General features: G+C 35.7%; 1 protein-coding gene across 4 annotated transcripts in view; it reads right to left on the bottom strand.

Annotated features, from left to right (window-relative positions):
- Nucleotides 1-16,874, bottom strand: part of CORO2B (coronin 2B) — a 1,242,233-nt gene that overhangs the window by 477,530 nt on the left and 747,829 nt on the right. For all 4 annotated transcript variants that reach the window (XM_044077673.1, XM_044077669.1, XM_044077671.1 and 1 more), the window contains exon 3: nucleotides 5,697-5,897. In XM_044077673.1, coding sequence (XP_043933608.1) covers nucleotides 5,697-5,897 — 201 coding nt within the window. The remainder of the gene's footprint in view (nucleotides 1-5,696; nucleotides 5,898-16,874) is intronic.

Below are 16,874 nucleotides of genomic sequence, written 5' to 3'. Positions count from 1 at the left end.
ACCTGTGATGAAGAGTAACAGCAGGTGCCTTTGCTTGCCTGTAGTTCTGAAAGTTTTTATTTGACAAAAGTTTTGGGCTTTAATGTTTTTTTCCATGATTTTAAATTTAAATGCTCTTTAGCAGGTCTTAAAACTTGAAAGTAAAGGCTTAAACACCTTGGTGGTACGTTTTAAACTAGTTTAAGAAAAAGCAATAAAATAGGATCATAGGATTATAGGATCATAGGAGATTACTAGGCTATTGACCCAGAGGTCATTTTAAGCCTAGCCATTTCAACCCAATGCAATACATAGAAGTGCTAGTGAATACCAAGATTGCATTTAGTGATGACTGCCAATGTCCAGGAGGGTTGTGGGCATTATCCCTGGTAAGAATTTATAGTGCCTCATCTACTCATCCAGGTTCCTCTTGAACAGTGTCATAGAGGTGCTCTGTTTAACATGAATTGGTAGCCTTGAGTTGCTCTGCAGGCCAGCCATAAGAAGTCTATATGATACAGAGTATAGTAACAGGGACTTTAGTCAGCCTTTGTAAGGCACATGCTGGAGCCCCTCGATCTTCCTTTAGAGGTCTTTCTAATTGCTGCGGGTGCTTGGTATGGTACATGCTGAACGGGGCATTATACTCAATTATGGGCTGGATAAGTGCCGAGTATAGGGGAGCTATAACTTCTTTTGCACTTGAGGCAATGCCTATACTAATCCAGTGTACTAAGTGGAAAGCTTTCTTTACTATGGCAGACGTGGTGGTTGAAATTAAAGTCACAGTCAACCTGTGATCCCAGGTCCCTTACCACTTCATGGGTACTTAGGGTATTGTTGTTAATTTAATAGTGTGAAGGGACACTGCTTGTGCTGAAGGGAATGATGATGCATTTATTTGCATTCAGTTTGAGACTGTGACTAATACACCAGTCATTGGTCTGTGTGAGACCCTCTTGGAGTATACTGACATCATTTGGGGATTTAATGATTGCACCTAGTTTGCAATCATCTGCAAACTTGGTCAGCCACAACCCCTTAGTTTTGACCTAAACTTCTGAGAATATATACCAAACAGAAGGGGGCCCAGCACTGACCCATGTGGCACCTCGCTGTTAACAGGTCTGCTAGTTGATATGGAGTAACCCACTTTGATAGTGTGTGTCCAGTTTGTGAACCAGTTGGCAACCCATCTTACAATGAAGGTGTTTACATTCAGTTTGCTAAGTTTATCGGCAATGCCTGAATGTTGGATTGTGTTGAAAGCCTTTGCCAAGTTGAGGTATACTGTGTGCACAGATTTTCCCTCATCAATGGCCTTGGTCACACTTTCAAAGAAATCCACTAGGTTTAGCAGGCAGGATCTGACCTTCATGAAGCCGAATTGGTTAGGATCCATGGTTTGGCGGTCACCTATGTCTTTATTTATGTGGTCCATAATGATACGTTCCATGGCTTTACAGATGATGTTGGTCAGGCTTATGGGTCTGTAATTCCCTGGGTCTGTTGCTAGACCACCTTTGTGGAGAGGAATAACTGTAGCTGTTCTCCATTCCGCAGGAACAAAGCCTGTTGTCAGGCTATGATTGAAAAGGGTACATAGTGGTGATGCAAGTTTATGTTTTAACCTATTTAGAAGAGAGCCTGGGATGTCATCTGGTCCAATACAGGCTGTGTTTTTTTGCCTTGGGTAGGGCTTTGAGGACTTGCTCTTCAGATATGTAGGGTGGGGGGTTGGGGAGGGTTTGTTGTAAGTTAGGAGGGAATAAGGGAGTGAAATTTTCACCAAATCTATCCACTAGCAGGTTTGCTATCTTTGTGAGGTCAGTGTGTGTGATACCATTGGCCACTAGTTCTGTACATGCTTGGGTCCTACCCTTTAGGTTACGTATGTAGCTGTAAAAGGCCTCATGAATATCCTTGTCAGTACTTACTATGTTTCTCTCAAAGGAGCTCTTGGAGGATTTGACAAGTTGTCTTATTTGCCTTTTGAGGCTGAGGAGGGTGCTTTTCCATTGTTGGGGTCTTACCTTTGTTTTCTTGGACAGTAATGTTTTGCATTTACTGTAGAGTTTGTTGATGCAGGATGTCCAAAATGGCAGCTTGTATTTACTTGGAACTCTGGCTTTGATTCTTTCTGCTACAGCTGAGTTTTTACACTTATGCAAGTGATTGTACAGGGCTTTAGTGTAAGCTTAGGTGTACTTACCACTTCCAGCTTGGGGTGGGGTTTGGAATGCATTTATACCTTCACCTAGGAGGGCATAGTTTGCCTTGGTGAAGATTTTTAGTCTGATTTCACCCTTTGTGAGTTCTGGTGTTAGTGTCAGGTTGAAGGTGACTAGTTTGTGGTCAGTTTTAACTAATAAGGGTCCAATAGTTGCAGCAGTGCATGCGTTTGACATGTTAGTGAGGACCAGATCTAGAATGTGTGTTCCTCTTGTTGGGGTATGGACAGTTTGTTCCAGGGCATTTGAATTCACAAAGTCAAGGAACTTTTGTACTAATGCGTTTGGGCTACCATAGGTTTCCCAGTTGATGGTGGGATAATTGAAATCCCCCATAACCAGTGTATTCAGTAAAATTTGGATTGTCTTCAGTTTGGTTAAATAGGCTTCATGGGTGTTGTGACCCAGGGAGGAGGATCTATAACTGGCTAAGACTTGCGTAATTTGATGAATCTGGGCACTGGACAGGCAGTTGACCGTGACTTTCTCCTTGTCCAATCTGGTGAGTGGGACATCCTTGTGTCACACTACTGAGTCTCCAATGACAAGAAAACTTGTTTTTTGAGTGTTACATCTTACAGGCTTGATGGGTGAGATACTGGTGTTGCTATGTGTCATGTGTGCTATAGGGCTGTGTTAGCTGTAGCAGTCTTGTGTTTCGGAGGTCTCTGGAGTTTCAGTAAGTTTTTCGAGAGAACCTCTGCATATGTGGATTTACATGTTTGATGCATATTATGTGTATGGGTAGTGGTATGTGTATGAGTATGGTACTATGTGAATATGTGGTGGGTGAGTAGCCAACCTTCTCAGTGTTACTGATTTGAGTGAGAGAGAGAGAGAGCATGGATTCTATATTCTTGGCGTAAATACATCTCTTGCACTCTGTCCTAGATTGTGTTATTAGAGGGTTGTCTGACTACATGAGGCAATTGCTACACTGCCTCAAGAGACCCAAGTCAACAAGGTTGTTAGGAGAAACAAGGGTAGTCCAACTTTCCATAATGCTAGGCTGAAGACTGTTGTCACTAGGGGTGGCTTTTCAGAATGATCACAGAGGAATTCAATGAATGGATATTTCTGCCTGGGTTTTAAGGGACAAGAACTGCTCAGCTTTAGCGTACAATTGTGTGGTAGTGCATGATGCTGATGCACAAACAAGCAGAAACTTGCTCAAATGCAAGGCCTAAATACCAGAAGCTAAAACTTAAACAAAACTCTAAAAAGATTCAAAAGGACCAATGAAGATGCATATTATAAGCCCTAGACCAGCCTCCCTTTACCAGACAGGTCCCAATCAACCCCAATATGGCCTGGAAAACATGCTCAGTGAGACACTGAAAAAAATGTTTAAAACAGCAGAAAATCAGCCAGGAAGCTCTAAAGATTGTTTTAAGGAGTTAACATATCAGTTAATTAAATACTGCTTGGTGGTAAAACCAGAACAGGCAGAACAGACAGCTTTAAAACAGTGAAAAAATACCAATAAACACTTAACAACAATGAAAACAAAAAAAAAAAAAAGATTTGTAAACAGTGAAAACAGCAATAACATTTGATTTTACAGGCACAGTGAAGCAGGCAATTGCAGTACAACAATGTAGTTTAGTACACAGTAAATAAATACAGTGCAAAAAATAAATAGCAGGCACTAAAAATTACAGTAAATAGTATAAATAAACAAAAAAAGGCATTTTTTTGTTTTTTGGAAGCTCAGAAGCCTCTAGTCATCTGGCATCTCAGCTCAGAGTTGTGGCTGAAAGCCCACCTCAGTTCAGCTTGTTACAAACAAGCAGAAACCTGTGCAAATGCAGGGCCTAAGTACCAGAAGCTAAACATTGAAAAAATCTAAAAAGATTCAAAAGGACCAATGAGGATGCTTATTCTAAGCCCTAGACTGCCCCCCAGACAAGTCCCAATCAGCAGACTTCTCTCAAAAAAGTGCAGACAGGCCTCCTTCAATCCAAGATAGCCTGGAAAATGTGCTTATAACAAACAAACCACTACAAACAGTTCCAGAAGCAGCAAGCCTGGATCTGGACTATGCTACAGCTACTAGCTACCCTAGTTTCAGCAGGAAACGCTAGAGAATGTTTAACACAGCAGAAAAATAGCAATGAGACACTGAAAAAGACATTTAAATGGCAGAAAATCAGCCAGGAGGCTCTAAAGTATGTTTTAAACAGTTAACAGATCAGTTAATTAAACACTGTTTGGCAGGGAAACCAGAACAGGCAGAACAGATAGCTTTAAAACAGTGAAAAAAATACCAATAAATACTTAATAAACAGTGAAAACAGCAATAAAATTCAATTTTACAGGCACAGTGAAGCAGGCAATTGCAGTACAACAGTGTAGTTTAGTATGCAGTAAATAAATACATTATAAAAGTAAGTGGCATGCAATAAAAAAGTGCTATAAATAGTATAAATAAGCCAAAAAACAAGGAAACATCATCTTTTGGAAGCTCAGAAGCCTCTAGTCATCTGGTATCTCAGCTCAGAGTTGTGGCTGGTAGCCCACCTCAGTTCATCTCGGTACAAACAAGCAGAAACCTACTCAAATGCAAGGCCTAAATACCAGAAGCTAAAACGTGAAAATAAACTCTAAAAAGATTAAAAAGAACAAATGAGGATGCTTATTTCAAGTCCTAGACTGGCCTCCCTTTACCAGGCAGGTCCCAATCAGCAAAATTATCTCACAAAAGTGCAGGTAGGCCCCCTCCAACCCAAGATGGCCTGAAAAGTGTGCTTAGTACAAACAACCACTACAAACAGTTCCAAAAGCAGCAGGCCTGGATCTGGACTATGCTGCATCTACTAGCTACCCTAGTTTCAGCAGGAAACACTAAACTGCTGCCATGTAGCTGACTGCTGCACTATATGGAAACACAAGGAGGTCAAACAACATATAACACAACATGGCAGTCATTCCAAAACAGTGCATTTAATATAATCTATATTACAACATCAGTGAAATTTTGTTGAGCCCTTTGTTTATTGCAGGAAGACAACATATCACTGGGTAGTAAATGTTTCTTCGGTCTGTTGTCCTGTTTGGTTTTTACACGTATATCAAACGACTGTGTATATCTCTTTAATCTGGGAACACTGTGCATAAGCTGAAGTACAAGTACTTGGGTATATGTGAGTGTTTGTGGGTGGAGGCTGTTTCTGTGGTTGAAAAATATGTGGCACTTTTCATACTTTTTTATTGGGTACAGACTAGAATCATTGAATCTCATTTGTCATTGGATACAGACTAGAATTTAAAAAATCTCTTGTTTTTCCTCATTTCATTATTCTGCTCTGAACCTTAACTAGACTGCATGGAAAAGTTTTTTTAATGTATAGTTCCAATGAATCAAACTGACCAAACTGCACTGGTTAAATAAAAGTTTATATGAGGAAGTCATTATGCTTCACTACAGTTACAAACATTACTATGATAGCTGACATAATATAGATTGCTGAAAGAACAAATTCTTACTTGTTCTAGAGGGATCACTAGGAAGGCTCCTCCCCCAGCACTTTCAGTGACAATAGCTAGGAACCTAGGATTGACTGCACAGAAATGGTTGTCATGGACATTCCTTGTAATTGGAACCCCGTCATAACAATGCTCTCGATTTGCCACTTTCCCATATACATTTCGAAATTTTGAGCTGCGGTACTGTGGACGCCATGACATCTGTTGAGAAATGAAAAAAAAAAACAAGAAGTACCACATTAATATTCTTACTAAACCAAATAGCAGTACATTACAAACATAATGGTATATTTAGACATTTACAATAGTGCATGTACACTTCTGTTTGCTAGAATATATTTCAAAAAATATAGTCACTTAGATGCATGTACATTTCTGTTTGTTAGCATATATACATTAAAGGGTTAAACTGTTCTTAGCTGTGAAGCAAGTAAAAAAAAATAAAAGCCATCCAACTGTGTGTAATACAGAATATGTTGTGCCTGGTACAAGCTTCAAGGAGAATTACAGATAAGAACCAAGTAGAACCAGTGGAAATAAACCAAGAACCGAAAAAGTCACTGGGAGCACACCAATGGGAGGTACGAGTGATGTTTAATGAAGCGAAGCCAGAACAGCAACAGACAATAACGTAGAACAAGTGCTGACAACAGAGAATTTTAACGCTCTCTATACAAAATTAGCATTTTCGTTTTTCGGTTCTTGGTTTTTCGGTTCTTAGAATTACAGATAAGAAACTAAGTGCAGGGAGGATCGGAGACAGAAACAGTTTCCCAACAGGAAATACTCCCTAAAAGTTTAAGATTGTCACAGAATTCACTTTAAAATGTAGCTTATCAATAGACTGTATGACATTAGGCAAATACCAAAGTACTGACTTTGAAAGTTCCCAACAGACTGCATTACATCAACATATAAAGACTGCTTTCATAAAAAGTGTATATAAAGGACATTGAAAGTGTATGAGGTGAGATCTATTTTTTTGTTAGATCTAGTACGTGGGAACATGTTTGTTCTGAGGTAACTGGAGAATATCATTCATATATGCTTTAAAAAGCTAAACCTGGTACATTAAAAACTGTAAACTGTGACATTATTGTACATGTCATCTGTTACATAGACAAGTTATTTTATTAGTAACTATGCATAATACAGTGCTGAAAACATTATAGTCTGCAATGTTCAGTGCATTAATCAGACTTTGGTTTCAGCAATCAGCTGCATTCAGCAGCACCATCATCATTATTAAATAACTTTTCAGTGGTGAACCTAGCCTGTATCCGAAAACAGGAGTGGTGCCTTGTATAAAGTCACTTCAGTAAAGGCACAGTAACTAACATTTATGTATGTGACTGAGTCCTGAATAAGAACACTTCAGTTTTCCACAGTTTGCAACAGTACAGTTCCCAGACATCTGGATCCAGAATGAGACTGCCATGTAGGAAGAAAGCAATACCATGAATTCTCCAGGTCGGTGAATTCCCAGGTTTCAAATCTGCAACTGCCAGCTTCATTTCACCAGCTTTTCAAGTAACTACAGAAGTTTTCCAACCATTTACAGTAAGCAGCATGGCCAACTCTCCCTGCAGAATTGGTAAAAAATCTTTTTGTATTTACATGCAGTATGAATGCCGTTAGAGAGGGAAGTAAACAAAGCTTTACTCTTAATGTGTACCAACAATCAAATAACATTTTGGGCAGACTACAGAGTTTATATAAACAGAATATTAGCAAATGTAAAACCTCATTAGGGCAAGTTGACAGTCAGAAATTATACAAATGGATTATGTTTGACTGGTATCTTGAACAAAAATGTGTGGTATGACAGTAAATGTTTATTGTGTGAGTCATGTGAAACTGCTTTCTGTGTACAATACCATAAAATACAGTGCAGACCATTGTTAACAAGTTAATATGTAAAAAGCATTCTCCAGTGTATAAACCATGTTTTCTACAACACTCTGTAAATCTGTGTAAATAGACAATTTTGCCATCAAGTTTTAAAATGTTCACAGAGATTGCTCCTCAGTTTGCTTGTATTGTATGAGTTTTTCTAATCAGACACCCTTGTGGGATGTCTTAGTAATATCACTCATTTAGTGTGGCATAACAAAACTTACGTTTATTCCTGAAAGTAAAATGTCTGTGTGTTGTAAATAAAATCCTTAAGTAGTTTTTTTAAAAACTCTTTGTATATGGTAATTAACAAAATTCAACAGTTAAAAAAATAAGTTAATCAAGTTAGCAGAAAAGACTAAAGCAAACACAGCACATAATTAGTAAAATATTTTACAGAATGGTCTGCAAAAAAAAAAGTTGTTAAACTAAATTATACATCCATTTCTGGTAGTAATGGTTGTTATCATTGTGCTGACAATATGGAACTGTGTTCTAACTTGCTGTATCAAAAAAAAAAAAAAATAAAAAATAATAAACTAAAGGTTTTGTTTCCTAATGTGTTTTCTGTAAACCATAATAAAAAATTATGATCTGACCAAAGAATATATATCAATGTAAACTATTTTATGTATTTTAAAACAAAAAGGGAGAAATGTTAGAAATATATTTAAACATTTATAATAGTGCATGTACACTTCTGTTTGGTAGACTATATGTAAAAAATACAGTCACTTAGATGTGTTTACATTTCTGTTTGTTACCATATATACATTAAAGGGTTAAACTGCTCTTAGCTGAGAAGCAAGTAAAAAATAAAAGGCATCCAACTGTGTGTAATATAGAATATTTTGTGCCTGGTACAAGCTTCAAGGAGAATTACAGATAAGAAAACAGGTGCAGGGAGGATCAAAGACAGAAATAGTTTCCCAACAGGAAAGGCTCCCTGAAAGTTTAAGATTGTCACAGAATTCACCTTAAAATGTAGCTTATCAATAGACTGTATGACATCGGGAAAATACCAAAGTCCTGACTTTGAAAGTTCCCAACAGACTGCATTACATCAACATCAAAAGACTGCTTTCATAAAAAGTGTATATAAAGGACATTGAAAGTGTATGATGTGACAGCTGTTTTTTTGTTAGATTTGGTGCATGTAGGAGCACATTTGTTCTGAGGTAATTGGAGAATATTATTCATCTATGCTTTAAAAAGCTAAACCTGGTACATTAAAAACTGTAAACTGTGACATTATCGTATGTGTTGTCTGTTACATAGACAAGTTATTTTATTAGTAACTGCGCATAATACAGTGCTGAAAAAGTTATAGTCTGCAAAGTTCAGTGCATTAATCAGACTTGGTTTCAGCAAGCAGCTGCATTTAGCAACACCATCATCATCATAAATAACTTTTCAAATGGTACATGAAAATATTTGTTAGCCAACAGTATAACCATAAGAAAGTAATACTACAAGGGAAAGTTCCTGATGCCTCTACTTATACAGAGTCAGACAATATGATATTGTTTGCACTTATTTTTTTTAGCCCTTTAACATCCATGTTGCAGAGAATAATTCAGATGACACAGCATTCACAATCTAGTGCTGCATGGCTGTCGTATTCTGCTTTGTTTATCTCTGTTTGTCTGTCTATCTACCTACCTACTAATCTGTATATTTCATGCTGTTCTGGTTTAAAGTACCTTACAGCAGGTTCTGAGGTGAGGTCATTGCTACTGTCTTCAATATGTCATAGAAAGTTTGAAGTTGACCTGAAGGGCATGATGACATCACAACACAATTATAGTTCTCATATCAAAATATATATTTTTCAAAAAACAAACTAAAAATATCCAGAATACTGTCCTTTGGTTATAGTAATGCTTTCTTTTGTAACAGTAATGTATAACTGCTGCTTTATTTTATTTTGTGTCACTGCAAGTGGATTTAAAATGAAAAAAAAATTAAGTAAAGATAATTGACAGTAGTACAGTGTAGTGGCTGTAAAGTGGAGATTTTTATGGAGGGTTTTTTTTTGGGGGGGAGGGTATGGCTTTGCTGGCTGCAGAAATGTGAGACCCATAGCTGCAAGTCCTACAACATTGAAAAAGGAAACAGAATTGTAAAAGAAATGCAGTGAATATTGAAATTCACTGTAATTCTGTTAAATTATGTTTTTATCCAACATGGAAACACTGTTCACCCAATATCCCTACTGCCTGTAAATGCTAACTCCAAGGTCACTGTACCTTCGGCTAAGGGGAACTCACCAAAGTATTACAGCCTCAGACTTAGCATTCCTCCTACTGATCTTTTCTTTATTGCTGTTCTGAAAACTACTTACTGACCTCAGAATTTCGACACTAACCTGGGGTTGCCTTATTTGCAGACACCTCTCTTGACTGAGAAGGGAGATTTCAAGGCACAGTCTGCCAAAACTTAAGGGATGCATTTCCCATTGTTATTCTTAAGACAGTCACTATTGCTACCCAGGGTTGCTAAAATAAGAAGCAACTGGGCCACACTGTTAGAAAAACCATAGCAGGAAACAAATACACCCTTAAACTGTAATTTTTATCATTTCCCATGGTCTTCTGACACAGTTAATTACTCCTTCAAATGCCTCAACAGTGGTTACACCAAATAGATCTGAGAACTTTTTAAGGAGAAAATCATAGCAGGGAGGTCAGTGTACTAGGAGAAGAATGCATATTCTGTTGGTGGATTAAATAATTAGGATTTTAATGTTAAGGCAATGACAAGGAGAGGACAATGAAGTAAGACAAATGCCATGTGTTATGACAAGGAGAGACAAAAAGAAAATTCTTAGAATCATTGAAGCAACTGCAGAGTACAGAAAATCTGATGTCATTGTTCAAATATGAGCTGATGGCCTGGTTGGAGAAGGGATCAGAGCAAACAGATGTACGTGCAAGTATCCAAACTAATAACTCCTACAGCAAACATGCAAAGTGGTCCAAATAATACACTTTATTCAAAGTAAAATAATAAAAGCAAGCCAAGCACAGAGGTAAGCTTTTATCACAATTGATTACATTCAGTACTATCTTCTAGTGTTAGTCTTTCATTTCCACTAATGTATTAAAGTTCACAGACATACATAAACATAGACAATACCTATCCTTCAAACATACTAACCCTCAAATGTATACGTTTTCACAAAAGAGTATGGTAAATAAAAACATAGTGCATACCCCATTTCTCAGTCTCTACAGGACAAAAAATATGCACATGCTGCAAATACACACACAAAATACATATACACACAAAGCCCATGAAAAACAGCACTGCCCACCCAAATCAAGTTTGTTATTTCAGTACTTATGTCTCAATGCCAGTGAAGGTTCCTGACCTAAAAGATGATCACCAATAGGGCTAGTTCATTTAGTTCTTACCTTAAAAGCCATATTACAATAACATCTGTTTAAAGGCCATTTTAAATTATCTCAGGTGATCAGAATGTCTCATATACAAAAAAGTTTATTCTGTAATCTAGCAATTCTGGAATGGAAAAGTCTCTTCCAATAGAAGTGTTGTACTTTTCTAAGTACATTAAGGTGTTATTATTTCTAGTTCCCACATGGTGGTTTATGATGACTTGTGAATTCCATCCCTAATGCAGATGTCAAATTTTCATCTTTAGAAATGTTGAAGGCGCATATTAAATCTCCTGTTTTTAGTCTGTAATAAATCAAGTGTAGTTAAATATAGCTAGCCATAATGTATATGGTTTATTTTCAGTGGGTATATCCTTTTGGTATAATATCCTTGGATCCTTTCCAGTCTATCCACTTTGCTAATAGTGGAATAGCTAAAAAGCAAGCACAGTATTATATAACTGGCCTCATCATTGTTCTGGACACTGGTAGAAGTACATTCTTATTTACTGAAGTAGTAGCACTAAAAGTAGAACTTACCGCAACAGTAACACTTTTTTAGTATAACATCAACGTTCACTCCAAAATATAAAACACTATTCTCTACCACTCTAAGGTCTTTGTATTTCAGGGCCCTATCAGCTATTTCTTTTCTCTCTATAAGTTTTTTTTTCAGTATTAAATCTATTGTAATTTTGGTCCGCTCAGTCTTGCAGTATATGACATTTTGTTGAAGTCCCTCAAGATCTTTTAAAGGAGGACCGCAATCAAAAACTGAAAAAAAACAACTTGTTTTTCAGTATATCTTGAACATTTCTGCATTGCTAATGTCTCTTTATCCCACATCCCATATACCCCAACATGGTTTGAAAGGGGGCTGCCATAGGTAGCATGATTTTGTTTTACAGTCAATGCCTTCACCTTCCTGATGTCATTTTAGAGGGACAGACAGAAATCCTTATGATGAGGGGATCATTTACTGTGGTTTTCTCTTTAACAGCTTACAACAGTTCTGTTACTGCCTCCTTTTGACTGTCAGCATCAATCTGCAGGTTTAATTACTCCGCTTCCTTTGATTTTCATTAGTGGCCATTTCTGATAAAGCATTTTAACGAGTGTTTGAATGATAGGCTTAAACACGTTGCTGAGTTAATTGTTCTTTTCAAAGTAACAACTCTAGTTCAGTGCTTGAGTGTGATAAATTTGACCCATGTGATTAATAAATGTCACTTTGGCTGATATGGTTTGGGCTGCATTCAGTTTTTATTACTGCAGTTAAAATTGGAGCTTTTGATGTTAATCTTTCTTCTACAACTCGCTGACTTGTCTCAGCAAAACAATGTAAGCAATGCTAAAATGCTGTAACAGAACATCAGAAGAAGCATGTACTTTTACAGAAAATAAAGTTTAGAAAAAAATTCAAAATCAAATACTTAACAAAAAGTATGAAATGTAAGATGAAACTGTTTTTTACTTGTTGCACATTACAGGGGAAAGACAACTAATTTGTAATAAGAAAAATAAGTAAGTTGTGTTGTCTTGTTCATTTGTAACTGAAAACTAAGCTTGAAAGCTTTGCTTTTGTTCAAACTTCAGGCTGCACTATTTATCTGATGTGCAATGATGTAACAGATGACAAGATAAATACAAAAAGGCAAACAAAAATAAGTTCAAACATAAAATAAATGGACTAATTATTAAATTATGTTTTTTTTTCTGTACATGGTATGTTTAATGATGGATTACAGGGAAGGAAAATAATTTTCTGGGAAGAAAAACTTGACATCTGGGTGGACTTCTTCTTTAATAATGTCATCATACTTCCTAATTATGCACTGTCTGTAAACGTCTGTATCTATCAAGTGTCTGTAGTTGTCAATGCGGTTATGAATATGACAAACAGGGCCAGATTCAGACAGGACCTCTGGGGAGCACCCTTGTCAATATGAAAATTCTGTGACACTGTACCATTAATTTTTACACAATTCCCTATCAGTCAACCATTGTTGATCTGAATTACAGTATAACCACTAAAATTCCAACTGTTTACAGCCTGGGGAATTACATGCTGTGGAAATGAGTCAAAAGCTTTTACTATATCTAAATAGATAATGTCTGATGATATCTCAATCCCAAATCTTCTATAAGTGATCTATAAAATGTTTTTAGGCTGGTGCAACACAGTCTACCAGAACTAAAGCCATGCTGATATATATTCCTAGTCTCAACCTTACTGGGCAGTTATACATTTAATAGGACTCTTTCAAAAACTTTGTTTAGGTCTCATGTAATCCTTGTTGGTCTGTAACTTAATGGCTTAATAGCAGAACTTCTTTTGAAAAGAGGTATAATAATGGCATTTCTCCAAGTCTTGGGATGAATCTACTTTCTAAGAATTTCTGAAAGACTTATGTTAAGAGCGGAGCTAAATTTGTGTTTATTTGTTTAAGAAAGAACTAATTTAGCCCATCAGGACAAAGCAGAACAGGATAGCATCATTTTCTTCAAAGATTTATTTATGAGGTGAATGTTAAAAGTAGGGCAATCCAAATTATTTAGTGACATTGGAATACAATCCTTAGTTATCCTTCCCTTCCCCTGTACTGCCAAATAGTTGGAAAAACCTTCCACAATCTGGTCTACATCATTTGTTACATGTTTTCTATCAATTTGTATAGATATAATTTTAGCAGAATTGGAATAATAGTTTCTAACATGTGTGTAAAAGAAAAAAAACATTTTGTTGTCAGCAGTAGGGTTTACCAAGCCGAATTTGTACTGTCTCCTAGCCCTTCTAATGTCCCTTTGTTACTATCTGAAAGAAATTACTACTGATTTTCCAATAATAGTTCTTTTGAGGGGGTGGAGCCTAAATGGCTAAGTGAAAGCAGCAACTTTTTGGAGCTCTGCTGAATTATCCTTATATACAGAAAAAAAGTATTTTCTTCAAAAAATCTCTTCATGTTCTAATTGATTGCTGTCTTGGTTCATTTTCTGTCAAATATCGTGAAGTTTCATAAAAAAATTTCTGTCAGTTTTACTTGGAGAGTGAATGGTTGAAGAAAGTGAGTAACTCTAAGCATTCTTATACAGGCACTGCTAGTGACATCTACTCTGTAGGAGATTTCTATGAAAATTGATGGCTTTCAGGAAATCCTAGAAAACATGAGAGAGAACTGCCTTAAACAAACTGACGTTTTAAAAGAAATGTTACAACAACAAAACAAAATAACTGACATTGTGAATGGTATAAATGACACAGATAGAAGACTGAAAGAAGAAACATATTTTCTACTAAGACAAAACACTTGGTTATTAAACAAAGCAGATGATTTAGGAAACAAAGAAAGGAGATGAAACATAAGAATTTTTGGACTATTAGAAAAAGCAGAAGGTGACAGTTTAATATCTTTTCTGAATACTTGGATTCCAGAAATATAAAATCTTTAGGAAGGGATCTCCTATGGCATTGAACGAGTGCATAGATCTACAGGTAAACCTACTCCTTCCTCTTCATCTTCTCCTCCAAGATCTACAGTAATTAAATTGCTATTGGATATTGGCAAATAACTCATACTTAAAATGCATGGAGAAAAGCACCTTTATATAAACAAAATACAATTAGAAATGACAAAGACTTCTTCTTCTTCTTTCGGCTTTTCTCAGTTAGGGGTCGCCACAGCGGAACTCCGGTCCGCTAATGATTGGCAGTAGATTTTTATGGTGCCGAGTTGCCAGCCTGACACCCATGACAAAGAATATTCATTTAAAACTATGGAATTGAGGAAAAGTTGCTGGCCTCTTGTGAAGTCTCTTAAACATAATGGATTTAAAGCTCATATAATTTTTTCTGCAAAAATAAAAATACATTTACTAAATGGACCAAAAACCTTTAATAACCTTAAAGAAATCTCTACATTTGTTAAGAACAGCAACCTCATACCCATGATGGAAGACACTGATTAGGCATATTCCACCCTGAAAAAATCATCTGAAAAAAATGCATGGACTGACATGAAGGAAAAAAAGAAAAGAAAAAAAAAACAGAATCCAGTTTAAGCTGTAATACCAAAATTATAAAATATTCAGTCACAAAATAACTGTAATCTTTAAATACTTAACTATTGTTGTATCGAACACCTTCTTCAAACTTGGTAACAATATTTTAGAAGTTTGAATTATGTAATAAGGGAAAAAGGAAGATGGAAGAAAAAATGTATATATATATATATATATATATACATATATATATATATATATATATATATATATATATATATATATATATATATATATATATATATATATTTGTCTCTAAGTATGGATATCTGAGTGTGTGCGTGTGTGTGTGTGTGTGTGTGTGTGTGTGTGTGTGTGTGTTAATATTCATGAAACCAATGTGGCTACTTTAGTCCCTTTGCAACAATCAGGCTTCACTCTCTACAGATAATCTCTCTCTTTTTTTATTTTTTATAGTCTGAATAAGATCTTTTCTTGAATATTTTCTCAACTTATTCCTACTTAAACTATAATTATTTCCACACTTATAATGTATCTTTTATGACACCATAAGGTTTCTTATCCTTTTAATATTTTTAATTGTACCCAGAACAGTTAAGGTTATAATAAATTACCCTCCTGATTTTATTATATTTTTCTTCATGTCTTATACACTTTTTGGCAATCTATTGGCTGCCTAGACCTCTCTCTGATAAAGTTTAGCTATGTAATTATAGTAAAAATATTATGTAAATGTAATGCTGAATGACTGACAACTTACAATGTCATTTTATTCATTTTTAATTTTTTAGAAACTATTACTTATTTTGGCTTCATTGTTTCGCTCAAATGATTGTTTTCCCTGACTTACTTTTTCATAGATTTTCTTTGACTTTTGTACTTACCACAAGACATGACAGTTTTGGTCTCCCTTGAGCATTGTTTCTCATGGATGTGACTGCTCAGACACTTTGCATTTTGGGATAGTGCATATTACAGGCTTATACCCTTATTCGTTTTCATTGTACAATTTACAGGAAACCATCTGAGCTTTTGTAGCATTGTTTCCTGTTTATTCACACATCCCATCACTCAGAGTTTTTATTACATTTAGTTCCAATCTGCTTGAAATTTCACATTTTTAACATCTAAGGTTGGTAGTTTTATACAATTTTTATTCTGGTTCAACATCACTATGTTGGTTGGACTAGTGAATTGATAGTTGCTATCATTCCATGCACAGCTTTGTTCAAGACTGCATTATTTGTTTTTTACTATGGGGATGATTTGCAGTGTTGGTTTCCCTTTGCTTCATGATTAGGATTACTGCTTATTTTCTCACATGGAGATTCTGGCTGTGTTTTGTGTGCGACTGGGGATTGTCCAGGTTGTTGATGGTACATGCCATGTGCTTTGTAGCAATATATATAAATTAACCTGGTACATTCACTTAAGCTGCATGAAACTGTGTTACAACTATAAATTTGTCTAATAAAAAAGGGGGATGACTGATTATATTGTTATTACACAATAGTGCATCAGAGCTCTTCATCTCTTTTGCTGTATGTATCACTATTTAGTATAATTTCTTATATATGATTATTTGAAATAAACATCTATGAATAGCTGTTCTTATTTACTTAAATAGAAATATATGTACATTTATATGTTGATTTCTTACTGTTTGATAAAAATAAAACAATTGATTTATTTTATTTTCTTTGTTTAAACACAGTTTATTTAGGTTATACATATATGCTACTTGTTGTAAATTACCCATTCCCTATTATATGTGTCTTTGATTAATTCAGTTATTAATTAATATGTAAAAAAAGTTAAGAGAAAGGATGTAGATAAAAAAGGATGAGGAAAAAGAAGAGTAAAG

The sequence above is a fragment of the Protopterus annectens genome, chromosome 7.part0, assembly GCF_019279795.1.
Source record: "Protopterus annectens isolate FY-2018-M chromosome 7.part0, PAN1.0, whole genome shotgun sequence".
NCBI lineage: Eukaryota > Metazoa > Chordata > Ceratodontiformes > Protopteridae > Protopterus > Protopterus annectens.
The sequence above is the reverse complement of the archived record's forward strand: the minus strand, read 5'-3'. Positions and strand labels throughout refer to the sequence as shown.